Genomic DNA, 14,596 nt, shown 5'->3' with positions numbered 1-14,596 from the left:
GCTGTAATATTGTCGTGTATAGGTATATAGTCGAATAAAATATCATAAATTATAATCATAAAAATATGTACAACAGAGCGTAGAGTATTTACAGTGTTCGTCCTCATTTGCCCGCCTTAAATAATGTATGTATATGTAAGGAATACGTATAGGTAATATTATAATATTAAGTACCTATACAAATATCTATCTATATGTTCTGTCTAATCGCTCAAACTGACATTAATATTTAAAAAAAATAAGTGGAATTGTTCTATTTATATAAATTATCGATTCTATAAAACCTGATTGTGTGTCTTAAATTTTCTACAAGCAGTGAGAGTACATTACTATTTAATCATCACCGCGCGAGTATATATTATATTGGACGCGAAAATAACTTGATCGATATTGTCATGTTTGTTAGTATTCATTAAATGTAATATAAACGTGTATGCTAGTAAAGGATTATAGGTACTCTAGCTCTAGCTCCACCAAGAGCTATCTAAAACGATTTTTGCGATTTTGCAGGACAATATTAAATTTAAAAAAATACATATACAGTGGTCGCCGCTTAATGAAATAACTTTGGTACGGGATGTCGGAATATAATTGATAACATAATCCGATTGATAATATTAAACAAAAGTTAAAAAAAAGTTATAAAAAATAATAAAATTTACGTTAAATACATAGTTAATAAAAATATAATTTTTTTATTTATTATTATTTATTTATAAATGAAGTACATATGTAGGTATAAATTGGAAATTAAATGTAAATAAATAAATAAGTAAAATATGTATGTATACCACTAACTTGAACAATATTTTTTTATCGATGTCTGTTTTTTTTTTACCGTTAAAATTTCATTGATAAAATGTTCGTATTTGTACTGTCTTAATGTTATACGAACGAAAGATAGATATAAATGTGATATCAATGTGTATACTGTATAGACATTTATATCTTTATTACAATTTTTATCTTTATTATGAGACATTCGACGAAAAATTTGATTGTATGTTACAAAATTATGATTTTATGAACTTCAACTAATAATATTATGCGGTGTATTGATTACAAAAACCGACATAATTTACACATATAAGTATAGATCCGGCCCGTACTTAACTTTTCAATAACAAAAAAACGATTGATAACATTAACCGTGATTATAATAAGCGGCGACCACTGTACTTATTTTTATAGCTGTATTATGCGACTACATATTATTCACAATTGTGTGTATATATATATATATATATATAATATACAACTGTTTATTAATATTAAGACCATGTTTATAAATTATATTTTATTGTTTGGCTCTACTCTTGTTGTACTCACTATAATATTATAATATGAAACATTTAAACAAAAATAAAAAAAAACCTAAAACATATTATAATTTACGCAAAAATGATTATTATTGCTATAATGAAATGTTGTTTAATGTTTACATTACACAAGTAAATATGTTTTATACGTAGGGCTGACTATTTCAATGTATAAAATACTCTAAGTACTGTAGTATAATTATGTTTTTTCATTAACTATTTTAATTAATATTATATTATACATATATATATATATTCAAAAAGTTAAAGTATTGAACAATTCCTACGCAGGACTTAATAGTTTATTAACTTTGATTAATTTTATAATATTACTTAATACAATTACGTAGGTATACTTCATTCATAAAAAAACTATTTACATTTTCAACCCACGGCTGTATTACCCCACGCAAAATATTATATTATTAGATATTAGTATTTATTAACTAGTATACAAGTGATAAATTATTAATATCTCGCTGCAGTTGATAGTTTTAGCTTAGCACCCGTTGCCTCGGGAGATCGCGCTTATCAACCCCTTCAGTCGCGGTAATTCAAAACTTCGTAAACTATTTTATATCGTCAAACAGCTGCAGAAGGCGTATGACGTTGTTAACGATTACGCTGCACTTGTCATTATATCATTCTCATGTATTTTTATAATTTCCCGCTTATATCCAACCGGAGGTGACTCTTATACAGTACCTACAGGATATTATCGAATATAGGTTTATATATATATACTAATATTTTATATAACCGTTGTGCAGTGGTTAGGTTAATTGACTCGTGACCGCGGAGGGAGTGCGGGAAACATTTTTCCGTAATTCTTCTTTTCGTTCTACGTCAATGTCGATCGTGCATCACAGTTAGAGCTGATATAATGCCTTCCCATGTAAAATGTGTAACCGAGACAAATCATTGTTTCCTCCCGTTTATTCGACTGTTGTTGTTTTGGGGTCAAAAGCCGCACGTTGCCGTTCAGAGATCTCACTGCAGGTGAAACATGATGATCGTCGTTTGATCGCGTCACTAAATATAATTTAAGATGTAATAGATGTACAGAGTGTCTATCCGTTTTATTTGTTCTTTTCATATTCCTACTTTATTATAGTACATAAAAATAGGTATATATATAGGTACCTACTTTCTCACTTATATGCATATATAATAATTATACATATACTTAACAGTTATTATAAAAGTATAACTGTATGTTGTAAAATCTGTTTGTTGCATAAACTTTAAAATTTTTAAAACTGAAATGAATACCGAATATGCAGAATAGAAATTAGTTATTCAGTTTTAAGTTAAGTATTTACATAAATAACTTAGTTCTAAGTATTATTACGAAAAAAAAAAAAAGTTAATGTTAATTATTTTTTTCTATAAATTGATATTTGCGTAAACAAATGTACAAATGTAAACTATGATAGTAATAATTGTTTTACGACAGATTAATTATAAAACAGTTGTCGATGATCACTGACGAGGTGAGACACTCTGTTTAACATGCAATACCGTCAATACCTATTATATAATTTTTTTTAAAACCGTATAATGAATATGCGTTTCGTTCGTACTCGCGTAGCACCGCCGGAAATTCGCATACCATCGAAACGGAAAAATCGACGATGCACGGCATACGTACATGCATATTTTATTTGTCGTCTTTTGGGACGCGTCTCTTGATGGAAAAAACTCAGCGCTATTACATAGTGTTGTAAACGATGTATAATATACTTTAATATACCTGCGCTACGTAACAAGAAAACCGTTTCATACAATTTACGAAATATAATCGTATTAAACACAGACGTCGTTGTACGAGTCCCGTGCAAAAGCTAAACATGTATATTATATTTATAAGTGAGTCACTATTTTATAATATTCCTACGTACTATAGTGAATTTACACGGTGAGTGCGATAATAATAACAGTAAGTACAACATGACGTTTTCCAATTGTTAGTCCAACAATAAGTGCTATATGTGCATATGAACTGTACATAGAATAATAGTATATTATTGGTTCTTTCTCACTCGTGACATCGGATTTCGATAAAATGCTTCGATATTCTCACTTGACGCTTGTTTCGCGTGTATAAAATATTATTGTAACTGTATGCGCCGACGTTTAAACTTGTGTTTCGTTTTGTCGGTACCTACACGCATAATGCTATTGTCATTATAATATATTAAATTTGTTTAGTCGTATAAAACACACGTCACGATGTCAACTTCGACGACGCACGCGAATCGATTAAATAATATACAACAACGTTATACTATTATAATTATTGCAACATTACATAATATGAGTTTATTTGCCAGTAGGAACGAGGAAAAGTACGGCGGTATTTTGTTATTATAATCCGAGTGTATTGGTAATATATAGGCATACCCACGAACAGTACGCGTATTGTATCCACAAGACCTGCAGCAGTTTCTACATAATAATATAATAATATATATCCGCACGTAATCGATTGTCCGTCGTAAATCAATCGAGGATCATACACATATTATGCCTCCAAGTTCATGTTCCAACTTACAGGAATAAAGTACAAACGACATTATATGCATATACCTGGGGAGGAAAACTGTTATAGTATATTATTATTGTTGTGTTGACTATTGTCGTATCGCGAACAATGGACATCATATATTTTATCATATAATGCTGATATAATAATATAACACCGCGATTTCCTAGAGCTAAAATCACATAATATATTATATTATACGTATAGTACACATGTGATGTAGCATTATTATAAATTTTAATCAGAGGAAACGCGAGTTTGTGTTTGTGACTTGAAATCTGGTAACTTCAGTCATAAAACGAGGACTATTATTGTTTCTGAAAAGTGATTTTATATCGGAACCCACTGTAAGCTCATTTTTTCCGGAATTTCGTTAGATTCCCGAGATCAATATTTTTTCAAAATCGCCTTCGTTTAATGTATCGATTCATAGAATTAATTTTAAATTACCATATAATACAATATATTATCCACGATCAAGTCAATTTTATAAAACTAACGTCGATTGCATTGTTTATATTGTTATTAAATATTAACTAACAAATAAAAATATCTCATTATTCATGTATGTACAAAAATATAATATTGTATATTTCGGAAATAATTTTCAAAGCCATCGATCGATCGTTTAATGTTTTGCATATACATAATCTATAGCGTATGATATGCATATCATAGGCTATATTATAAACACGGAGTTTACCGTAATAATACAACGTTACGGATCCACAAGGACGTTTTCAGGGTCACGTCATCTGCATACGTTTTGTGTATACAATTGCATATAATATGGTTATTATGTTGTATAATATTCAAAATTTTGACAGATTTTTAATCTTATTCATATAATTATTGTGTAGGTACATGTTTAAACGTATTATAAAATCGTCGCGTCCGAACATAATAGGCGTTTTATGCGATCAAGTTCTATTATGGACCACGGTGCAACGGTCGACCTCCTGGTCGGTTCCTATAGAAATTTATCCGAGTACGTGTGTAAAATATCAAATGGAACGCGGCTAATATGTGGTTTTTTCTATTGCATTCGTCTATTTTAATCTTTAAGTGAGAAAAAAAAAACTGAGTATCAATTTAATACATGAATATATGATTATATAGTAATATTAAATAGATCGCAATAGACGACATTTATTTTGTCATGATATTCATACCGTGAATATACTGAACAAACATGTAGTTGTAATTTTTATTTTTACTAACCAAATTTCAATCGGGGGTAAGAGTTGATGAAAAATATGGCGATTTTATTCGATAAATGATTGCTGTAATATACCAGTACCATAATAATAATATGAGGTTATAACCATAGAGAATGGATAGGATTTTAGCGTTTAGTTTTAAATAGCGATTGTTATCGGGTGAGAAAATAGTTTTATTTAAGAATCAGAATATGCGACTATCTAGTGACAAAAAATATATGCCTCATTACCCCACGCTCGGGGAGTGACTCGACTCGATTGACTGACCAACAGAATTAATTTACGGTCAAATATTGGAAATAATAAGTAACAACGATCTAAAGGTTTGGACGAAACCGAAACCGGACAAAACCAGCCGCGGACAATTATTGCGTAAGTGTGGTAAAATTGAATTAGAGAGTTCCATTTTATGGGCTGCAGGTCACGCTTCGATTTATGATAACTATTTACCCATATTATTATTATTCTTATAGCTGGAATTTATATATATATATTATGTTATGCAGATTTATTAGATAAGACAGTGCAAGATATTCAAATAGTTACAGCATCGATATCGCTGTACCATTTCGTTTTTGTTTGTACATTATAACAGCGTTCCATTATTATTATCGTTAGGTATATGAACACTTTTAAACTTTTATTGAACGATTATTGTTTTTATATAATGTTACTATTATATAGGTATTGGTTGCAATTAAACGTTTATGTAAAGCGCGTATACGATTCTACAAATTATATACTCGATTAATGTAATTTAAACAGCTGACGAAACAACGAATGTCGATGGCCACAAATCAAGTAGGTATATACTCGTTGTAGGACAGGATAGCGTGTAAATTGAATGTTTAACACGCTGTCAGCGCTTGTTATTCAGTTGTGTAATAGCGATACGAGAAGGTCACATCACACAACCGAATTCGATGTGAGTTCATTATTTCCTACACTCGCCCAGCTTTATTTTCTTTTCGTAATAATTATTTATTATTATACATATATGTCACAGACGCGAGCGAAATTCACTCCCGCTATAACACCTCAACAGAGCAGGTTGGGTCAGGCAGAGGTCTATTAGTATTTTTTTGGTTTTTAAAATGTTGCAGTTAAAAATCATGTCAATCGGTAACAGAAGTCTGCACGAAAATACAATGATTTCCACGTCCGGATTCGTCGTCGTTTTTAAGATGATGAGTCATTGTGAAGGGTTCTGGTAGACGGTTCGATTTGAAATTCTTATGCCATAATAGTTATGCTTTGATGACGTTATAGAAGATAGTATAATTCATAATAAGTCATTACATACATACTAACTGCCAATTAATAATTGTTGGGGTTTAGAGGGTTAGAATTCGCTAGGACCACGGAATTACTATATAATTATTACGTATTAAATTATTATCATATTACGTGATTGGTATTTTACATAAACCTATATAGTATGTATATATATATTATGCACAAGAGACGTTTGTTCAGCGATCGCAGTGCTAAACTACACGTCAAACAGAAATGATAACAATATAATATTATTGCCATCGTAATAATGCTGTATAGTAAAGTTACACGGACGACCGTTTAACTGCAACAGAAGCATTAGCGCGGTAGAATCGAAATTTAATACTAAACTAGGCAGGCCGGCGAGACCGTGGCAATGACAATAACAATTTATAGCCATAATGTAATAATATATGTGTGCAGAAGAATAGAACGTCGTAAAAAACACACACACACGCGCGCGCAATTTCTTTCCGACAATTATCATAACCATTATGAATCGTACGTGCGTATCCAACACGAATTAGTCGTGAACGATGTGCCCGACTCATTGTGTACGACGCGCGTCGTCGCGTGTGTTATTGGGCTGCGGATAGTTGAATTGTGCGGTCTCTAAGGCCGGGTGAGGAGCAGAGATCCTTGTACGTGGCGCTCTCGTCACATCTATCGCTGGCCGATATCATTTTACGAATTATTGTTATTGTTAATATGCGGTTTTTGACGACATTTTTTTGTTTTCAAAACCTGTTTTTTTAAGTAAGCAGATCATAATCATGCACTTTATTTCGCCGCAGTCAATCTCGAGTTTGCAGTGCAGCCGAGGAGATAAATTATTAAACCATCAATGTATTCGGTATACATTGATAATTGTAAAATTAATGTAATTTATTTTTTACATTACAGCCCGTTTCATATTATTGTTTTCACCTCTGGCCTTAACCGTCCTTAAGGTGTTACTTCTCCTACCTCACCACCCCACGAAATACCCGCAAATATAATAATATTATAAGGCCCGCCCTCAAACGAGATTATAATTATTTTTCAGTGACTAGACACATATACATGCTATGAGAAAATGCGTAGTCTGATGTATTATTGAATCAGTAATCCCGGTAGATTTTCACGAGCATAACGATGATGATAGGAAAAAAAAAATCGTACGATTTTTTTCCCATTATTTTCACGAACAATATAAATATATAACCACGCCGGTACAATACTGTCGTTAGAGGTGCGTGGCTGAGGTGTAAGAACTTTGGTGTTTAAATGTCATACTAGGAAATCGATATCGCTATGTGAATAATGCTCATCGTATAATCGTTATCCATTGTCTTATGTCGTAAATACATATTATACGTTTTTTACAGTTAATCGCTCGAAAACTCTTAAAATACTATAATTTTGTGTAATTCTATGTTTTAAAAACATTCTAGCAAAATCGCATTAACTACATAGCGTGTACATGAACAATAATTTACGTGATAATGACACTCGTATCTACACTCCTATTTTAAATAAAACTATAACTTAAGAATATTCCATTTTGATGGGTTAACGCCACTGCATTATTAATATAACGACTGCAGTGCACTGTATGCATTTGTGTACATTAGGTATGTTAATAATAAAAATACTAATATATCTACGGTTATTGGTTAGGTACTCAATGATTTGAAAATATTTGTAACAATAAGATCAAAAGTTTCAAATTAAATTTTTTAAGTACGTGCAAGTTATGTACCCGTGTAAAAATTAAAAATATGCACTTAAAAGACTATTTAAGTCTAATCGTTAGATAAAAAAGTTGTAAAATTTAGAAACATGTCCTTGAAATAAAAACATTTAAGTATGTAAAAAATGGCTTTAAAAACCTTTTTGAAATTTGTTTTGTAAAGTCATGAAATTAAGCTAATTTACAGCTTAATTTTGGTAATAAATCTAATTAGTTAAAAAAAAAAAAAAAAAAACGTGCAAAAGTAGTCATAATACTATAATTCACGGAGAGCTACTACAGTAGCATATTACACCCACTATGATAAAATATAATTATACAGTTCAACGTTCAACATATTTTCGGATTCATATTTGTGACCGTGACGTCCTTCTCGAAGGGGGGGGGTTGGTGGCGCTTCTGTAACAGACCTATATATACTGTTTCCTGCGAAATCATTTAACTGTCGACGATTGTGTGTAAGTCGTCGCGAGTACGCGTTTGTGTATGTATGTATTTTTGAGTGCAAGGATATACACGGGCGGAACAGTTTGCATGAAATCGTGTGTACATACAAACACGTATTCTTAACTGCGTTAGGTGGACGGGTGGGTCGTGGTTGGCGGGTGTACGCAGCATTGTGCAATATCGTGGCGGTATATGCTCTAGTGAATGGTAAAAACCATATACATGCATGTGGTATATTATAAAATAATCCGCCCTTGACAAGATAGACGTTTCACTTTCGACTTGTGCCGCTTACCGTGCTTATCACTGCGGTACGACGAATAACAGGCAGGCGCGTTCGCGCGAATAAAATAATCCTAATGCGCTAGGCGTATAAATAATATAATACTCAATGTCATCTTGTGAATTGAAGATTTGTATTTATTTATAAATATAATATCCAAATTAATATTAATCACAAATTAATTATGGAAAAAAACTCAACTCGTTATTGATTTTTGGTTTTTATGTATTTTTCCAGAACGGAAAATGACTAGAAACGGCGGTATGTCATTGCCACTGCGGTTGTTGATACTGTCATCGGCCTTGACGACGATAGCTGTAGCCCAATCGAACTATGATCAAGTCGAAAATAGCATCGAATTCCCAAGTCCAGATCGGGGCCTGCCCGAATCTACGGTGTTGGACGGCAAAGTCACCAAGCTGGACGAATTAGCCCCAGTTATATTTTTGAACAGGACCAAAGCGGCGCTAAATTGTGCAGCCGGATTTATGCAGGTTAGCCGTACACATCATCTACAGTATTACATTAATAAATAAAATACAAATAAATAATGATAATATAATTATTGTTTTGATTTGGTCGTGGGTTTTCATTGGACCGTGTTTTGTTTTCAGATCGAACTCAAATTTGAAGAACCATTTTACGGTAGAGCTTATGCAGACTTCGACCGGAGTAGTGCGTGCACTGTGACGGGAAAAGGTAACAACACAGCCAGAATCGACTTGCCGCTAAAAGGATGTGGTACAAGACAAGTACGTGGGATAAAAAACGATTATTAATTTTTTGTTCTATCTATGATTAAATAAATTAAATAAATGTTTTATTTTGTTTTTTATTCATTAAGGATCCACAAAGAGTTTTTACCAACAATATCGTAGTCAGGTTCCACCCCTTCCTAGAAATGGACGGTGACGAAGTGGTAACGATTGTGTGCAGATACCCACCGCCTATCGCTCCACCACCAGCTGGTATACCTAATAAAATGTAAGTGCATAAAATATGTGTCGAACGTGTTTTTTGTGTAAAAAATCCAGTACCCATTTAAAAAAATATTATTCATAATTTTTTTTTTAAATCGTAAATATCGAAACAAGTTCACCGCATTATATAAATTTAATATTATAGTACTGTCATTGAAAGTAGACAACGACTATATAATATTAAAGTTATACATTTATCAAGGTTGTATAATAATATCGCGTGAATAATGCAGGTAGTTAATATGACTGACTCGGCATTATTTATAATTAAATCATTGATCTTTAAAAATTAAAAATATATTGAAATGTAACGATAACTAATTTAGTGCCAGTACAATAATAATTTATGCACCGAATGTATTATCTCAAAGTAACAAAATAATCGAGTTAAATACTTATACTCACTGATAATAATTATAAAGAGAATTCGTTTTTGTTTTTGGTCCAAGGATTTATGTAAAAACGTAGCTACATAATTAAAGGTTGGGTGAAATGTATATGTTAAATGTATATATTTGAATGATATAAAATACATAAAGAAATGTGTTTAAATTCGGTATGTCTTCAAGGTTTTAAATGATAAATGTATTTAACGATCAATAATACCTTCTTCAATGTGGTAAAGGTTTATTTAAACAGTGTGTATACTTACAAAGACAAAAGTATCTAACTTGATTTTTTTTTCTTTCACAGCATTGATTTACCGTCAACGCCACTAGAACCACCTCTGAAAGGCTTCCAGATTTTGTTGATTGTGTGCGGTATATTATTTTTGTCACTGGTCTTGTTAGGCCTTGGTTGTTCGTACTACTGCCTACGCAACCAGCAGGTGCAAGTAGTCCGCCGGCACCCGTTATCGTCCGTCGGCTCGGATAAACTGTCCGACTCAAGCCTGTCCATGTTCGATGGACTGAAGATACCACGGGCTCGAGCTCCGACACTAGACAGCTCTTCGGGTTCGGAAATGGCTTTGGTAAGCGCCGGTGATACGCTGCCTAGTGACTACCCGTCCGAATCGCCCAGTTCCGGGCACTCGGAAGCAGAAGATGTGGACGGCCGCAGTTTGAGACAGTCACCAAGTTCCGGCGGATCCTACGAAAATCGGGCGTTCCAGCAAGAGTACTATGCAGAACGGTACCAACACTTGCCAGCACCGACTATCACACCACCACCACCGCCAGTCCAACCGAAGTTTGACGTTCAGCTCCGTGTGAAGCGGGCTCCACCGCCCACGCCAAGTCCTACGCCACCACCGTCCGAGTCTGAGGCAAGCGTGGCAGCCTTGGAGCGAAACTTGACCACCATTTTAGAAAAGGACGAGACTATGTCAATGACCACTTCAACAGCCGCGGCCGAGGAACGGTATCGTCCGGTGTACTCGACGGTTGTTCGCAAGGATAAGGATGAAACTGAATGGTACAGGACGGAGGAGAACGTGTCGGTTGCTAACTCAGATATAAGAAGATCACCTCCACCACCTCCACCAACGGCGCAACTGCTTACAACGACCGACAATCATCGGTATGCTACCACGTCCAAGTATACAACTGAGATGCAAGTGGACGTCGTCGAACCACCCGTGGTACCGACCAAACGACCAGAAATCACGTCTCACACGGTTGACGATGTGTTCCTAAAGACAATCACCGAAAAGAAAACGATCGAAGACATCGAACGGCATCGTCGAGAAGTGGTAGAGTATAAGCCGCGACCGGTGCCGCCGCCGGCCAGCTGGGATGTGACTATCAAGAATTACCCGAACCCGGATGCGTTATATCCTCAATCTGGCGAAGACACTGCCACAGACTGGGATAGTTACTCCGAGGCATCATCAGTAAGCGGTTATCCGCCGGTTGGTATTGACCGCCAGTCGAGGATTCAATCATACAACAGCAACGTGATGTCGAACGTCAATTCCGAAGAAAATCACATTAGGTACCTGAGCACCATGGACGTGCCAGTGCCCAAGCCGGACAACTGGGAATCGTTGATCCGAGTCTTGGAACCGGAACCTGAAATGGAACCCAACGCCAGGTATAGGGTTGAGCAGACACTGACGCTGGATGACAAACGTAAGTGGCGGCAGATCATCACTACCGAGTCGACTCTCCGGCAACTCATCACTGAGGCAACCGTTCGAGAAGATTTCGAGCGCATTCGCAGCGATCCTAAATACGAAAGGATATTCGAACCAGAAAAGTGGGACGTTATCATACGAGTGATTGCACCACCACAGCATTACGACCAGAAGGCTGCGGGTTCGTCCAACAGGTACACCAAGAAAAAGACCGAGTTTGAAGGAGCCAGAACCAGGAGGAACTCGCTTCCCACTGTCTATGAATATGATTCTGACGGCGGGTCCAGCGTGAGGACGTTGACGGCGGTCGACGACCACGGCCCTATGGGACCAGCCCGGTCAAGGAGGACGTCCAGATCAAGCTTCAAATCTGACATGGATGTTAGGTAAGAGATTAAGTGCATAGTTAGATATACATTAGTACATTACCACACGGAGTGATTATGGTTTTTGAAGATGTGTTTTATTTTGTGGAGGATTAATGTAGTTTAAAAACACATAGTTATTAATTAAAATGTTTAGTTTGGCTATATTTTTGAATATTTAAAGAAATAAAAATATCTATGCTTTTTTGTGGACTGTTCATAAAAATTCAGAATAGTCACCATACTATTGATCTATATTTTGATAATGTATGGAATAATAATCAGAAAAGTTTGAACTGACGAAATTTAAAATAGGAAAAAAATAATTTTTAAGTATACAACTACAAATGCGATGTGGTATGCAATCGTATTTATTTAAAGGCGGAGTAAAGTTTTCAAAAATTACATTCTATATATTATATCGGTGAGTGGTGGAGGAGACAGTGATAAAGATTGTGTGTGAGTGTGTGCTCCCGAGGTTTTTTTAATACGTATCATAAAATCGTGTAATGTCTGATTTGTTTTTATTTTTGCGTTCGCAGGTCGATGAGCGAAATGATGGTGGACTTCCGGCGACCGGAAATGCCGGACAACTACAGCGACGTGAGCTCGGCGTACAATTACAACTATCAGCAGAACCAGCACCAGTACCAGTTCCGCCGGGGCGGTTCGTCTTATTACGCTGATGATGACGGCGGCAGTCTAGTCCGGTCGCTTAGCCAACCGTCGCTGGCCAGGTCCGCGTCCGAATTCACCGAAAACAACTGGGGTCTCCGGATCCGGTCATACGAAGATGGCGACGACATAAGCAGCCCAGATCACACGCCCAGGTCTTCGTTCAGGTCAACTGGTGGCCCGCGACAGCAGCAACATCAGTCGTATTCCGCCGAAACTGAGTTTGACGGAACTCGCGCTACAGCTACAAGCACAAACGTATCTACTAGCCGGAGGATGTTCGGCGGTCGTACCGTGTCCGCGGCCGAATGGTTTCACGACTCGGACGAAAACGACGCCACTTACAGATAAACGAAAATCACCCTCTAGTGATCGCTAGCCACAGAAATATAATATAATGTATAATATTATTATATAATTTTGTATAGCGAAGAATTTTCCCTCAGCCGTACTAGCATATATATTAAACATAAATATATATACAGTATACACATATAAATACTAAATAATACGTACCTCATACGTTTGTCTCCCTCCAGACTTATATAGTGAAAATCGTTTTTCGGTTCTTTTACGATTTTCGTTTTGTACGGTTATTAATTTTATTTTTTTTTTATAATTATTTTTGTTATTATTTCGACGGGACACATTGTTTAATGTGTGTCCCAGCTGGTCAGGTGCAATAATTCGTGAACTACACGTCATATAATAAATTATGTCACCAAACATAAGTGAACTTCCCCTAATCTGCCCTCAACCCCTAAACCACCCATATGCAATTTATTTTATATATATGTACAATCATATTTTATAATATCGCCCTGCACACTATGACTCGCGCGACATTATTATTATGATTTTTATTACATCTATTAATTGTTTTTTTTAATTTTTACTAACTATATTATAATATAAATACATCATAATAATATGTACTCGTACGACAATATGTTAAACGTGTTACGAAACAGACTAAATATCGATGGCCGTTTCAACGTTGATTCGACAGGAGTTTATTAATATTATAATACAATTACAATTATTATTATTATTATTATTATTTTTTTTTTAACAAAGTTATATATATATATATATATATATATATATATATAATCAGGATACCACGCGATCCTCTATGTGCCAAACTAACTAATAATATAATATAAATATATTTAAGTCACTGAGGACTCGTACTCGTTACGCAAACTGTTATTCTACACACGTGCATCAGTCTTATACAGTGTTCAATCTATCGTGAACCGGGCTATTTTGCGATGTATAGGGAAATAATTTTTATAATAATTTTTTTCTTTTGTAAACTTTCTAATTTCTAGTATTTTAAGACATTACCTGGTTCACGATAACATATATTTAAATCTACGTTAGTACGTTTCGACGTTGACACATTTTTGTTTTTTTTTTTTAATTGTAGATACTTAACACTCAGCGATTTCCTCGCGATTAATCGTTTCGTGTTCCTAGCCATTTATAACAGACGAATATCGTGTTAAACTGATTTTATTCTCAAACAAAACTGTGATAATGTGGACGCAATTGTTAAACTGGCCCGTGTCCGTGTACATCTCTTTATTACGTCTTCATAACAGTAAATAATTATAATACACTATTAACCATTATACCTATAGTAACATTGTATTTTGTTTTACTTATTTATACT

At 34.6% G+C, this 14,596-nt stretch overlaps 1 protein-coding gene across 2 annotated transcripts in view; it reads left to right on the top strand.

Moving 5' to 3' along the window:
• Positions 1-14,596, top strand: part of LOC112603518 — a 50,179-nt gene extending 35,583 nt beyond the window's left edge. For both annotated transcript variants that reach the window (XM_025352123.1, XM_025352122.1), the window contains 5 exons: positions 9,059-9,315; positions 9,436-9,573; positions 9,666-9,805; positions 10,495-12,264; positions 12,786-14,596. In XM_025352123.1, the coding sequence (XP_025207908.1) occupies positions 9,067-9,315; positions 9,436-9,573; positions 9,666-9,805; positions 10,495-12,264; positions 12,786-13,269 (2,781 nt within the window). In that variant the 5' untranslated portion in view covers positions 9,059-9,066 and the 3' untranslated portion in view covers positions 13,270-14,596. The remainder of the gene's footprint in view (positions 1-9,058; positions 9,316-9,435; positions 9,574-9,665; positions 9,806-10,494; positions 12,265-12,785) is intronic.

The sequence above is a fragment of the Melanaphis sacchari genome, unplaced genomic scaffold (genome assembly GCF_002803265.2).
Source record: "Melanaphis sacchari strain LSU unplaced genomic scaffold, SCAv2.0 Contig10_pilon_pilon, whole genome shotgun sequence".
Lineage (NCBI taxonomy): Eukaryota > Metazoa > Arthropoda > Insecta > Hemiptera > Aphididae > Melanaphis > Melanaphis sacchari.
This window is presented reverse-complemented; position numbering and strand designations above follow the sequence as displayed.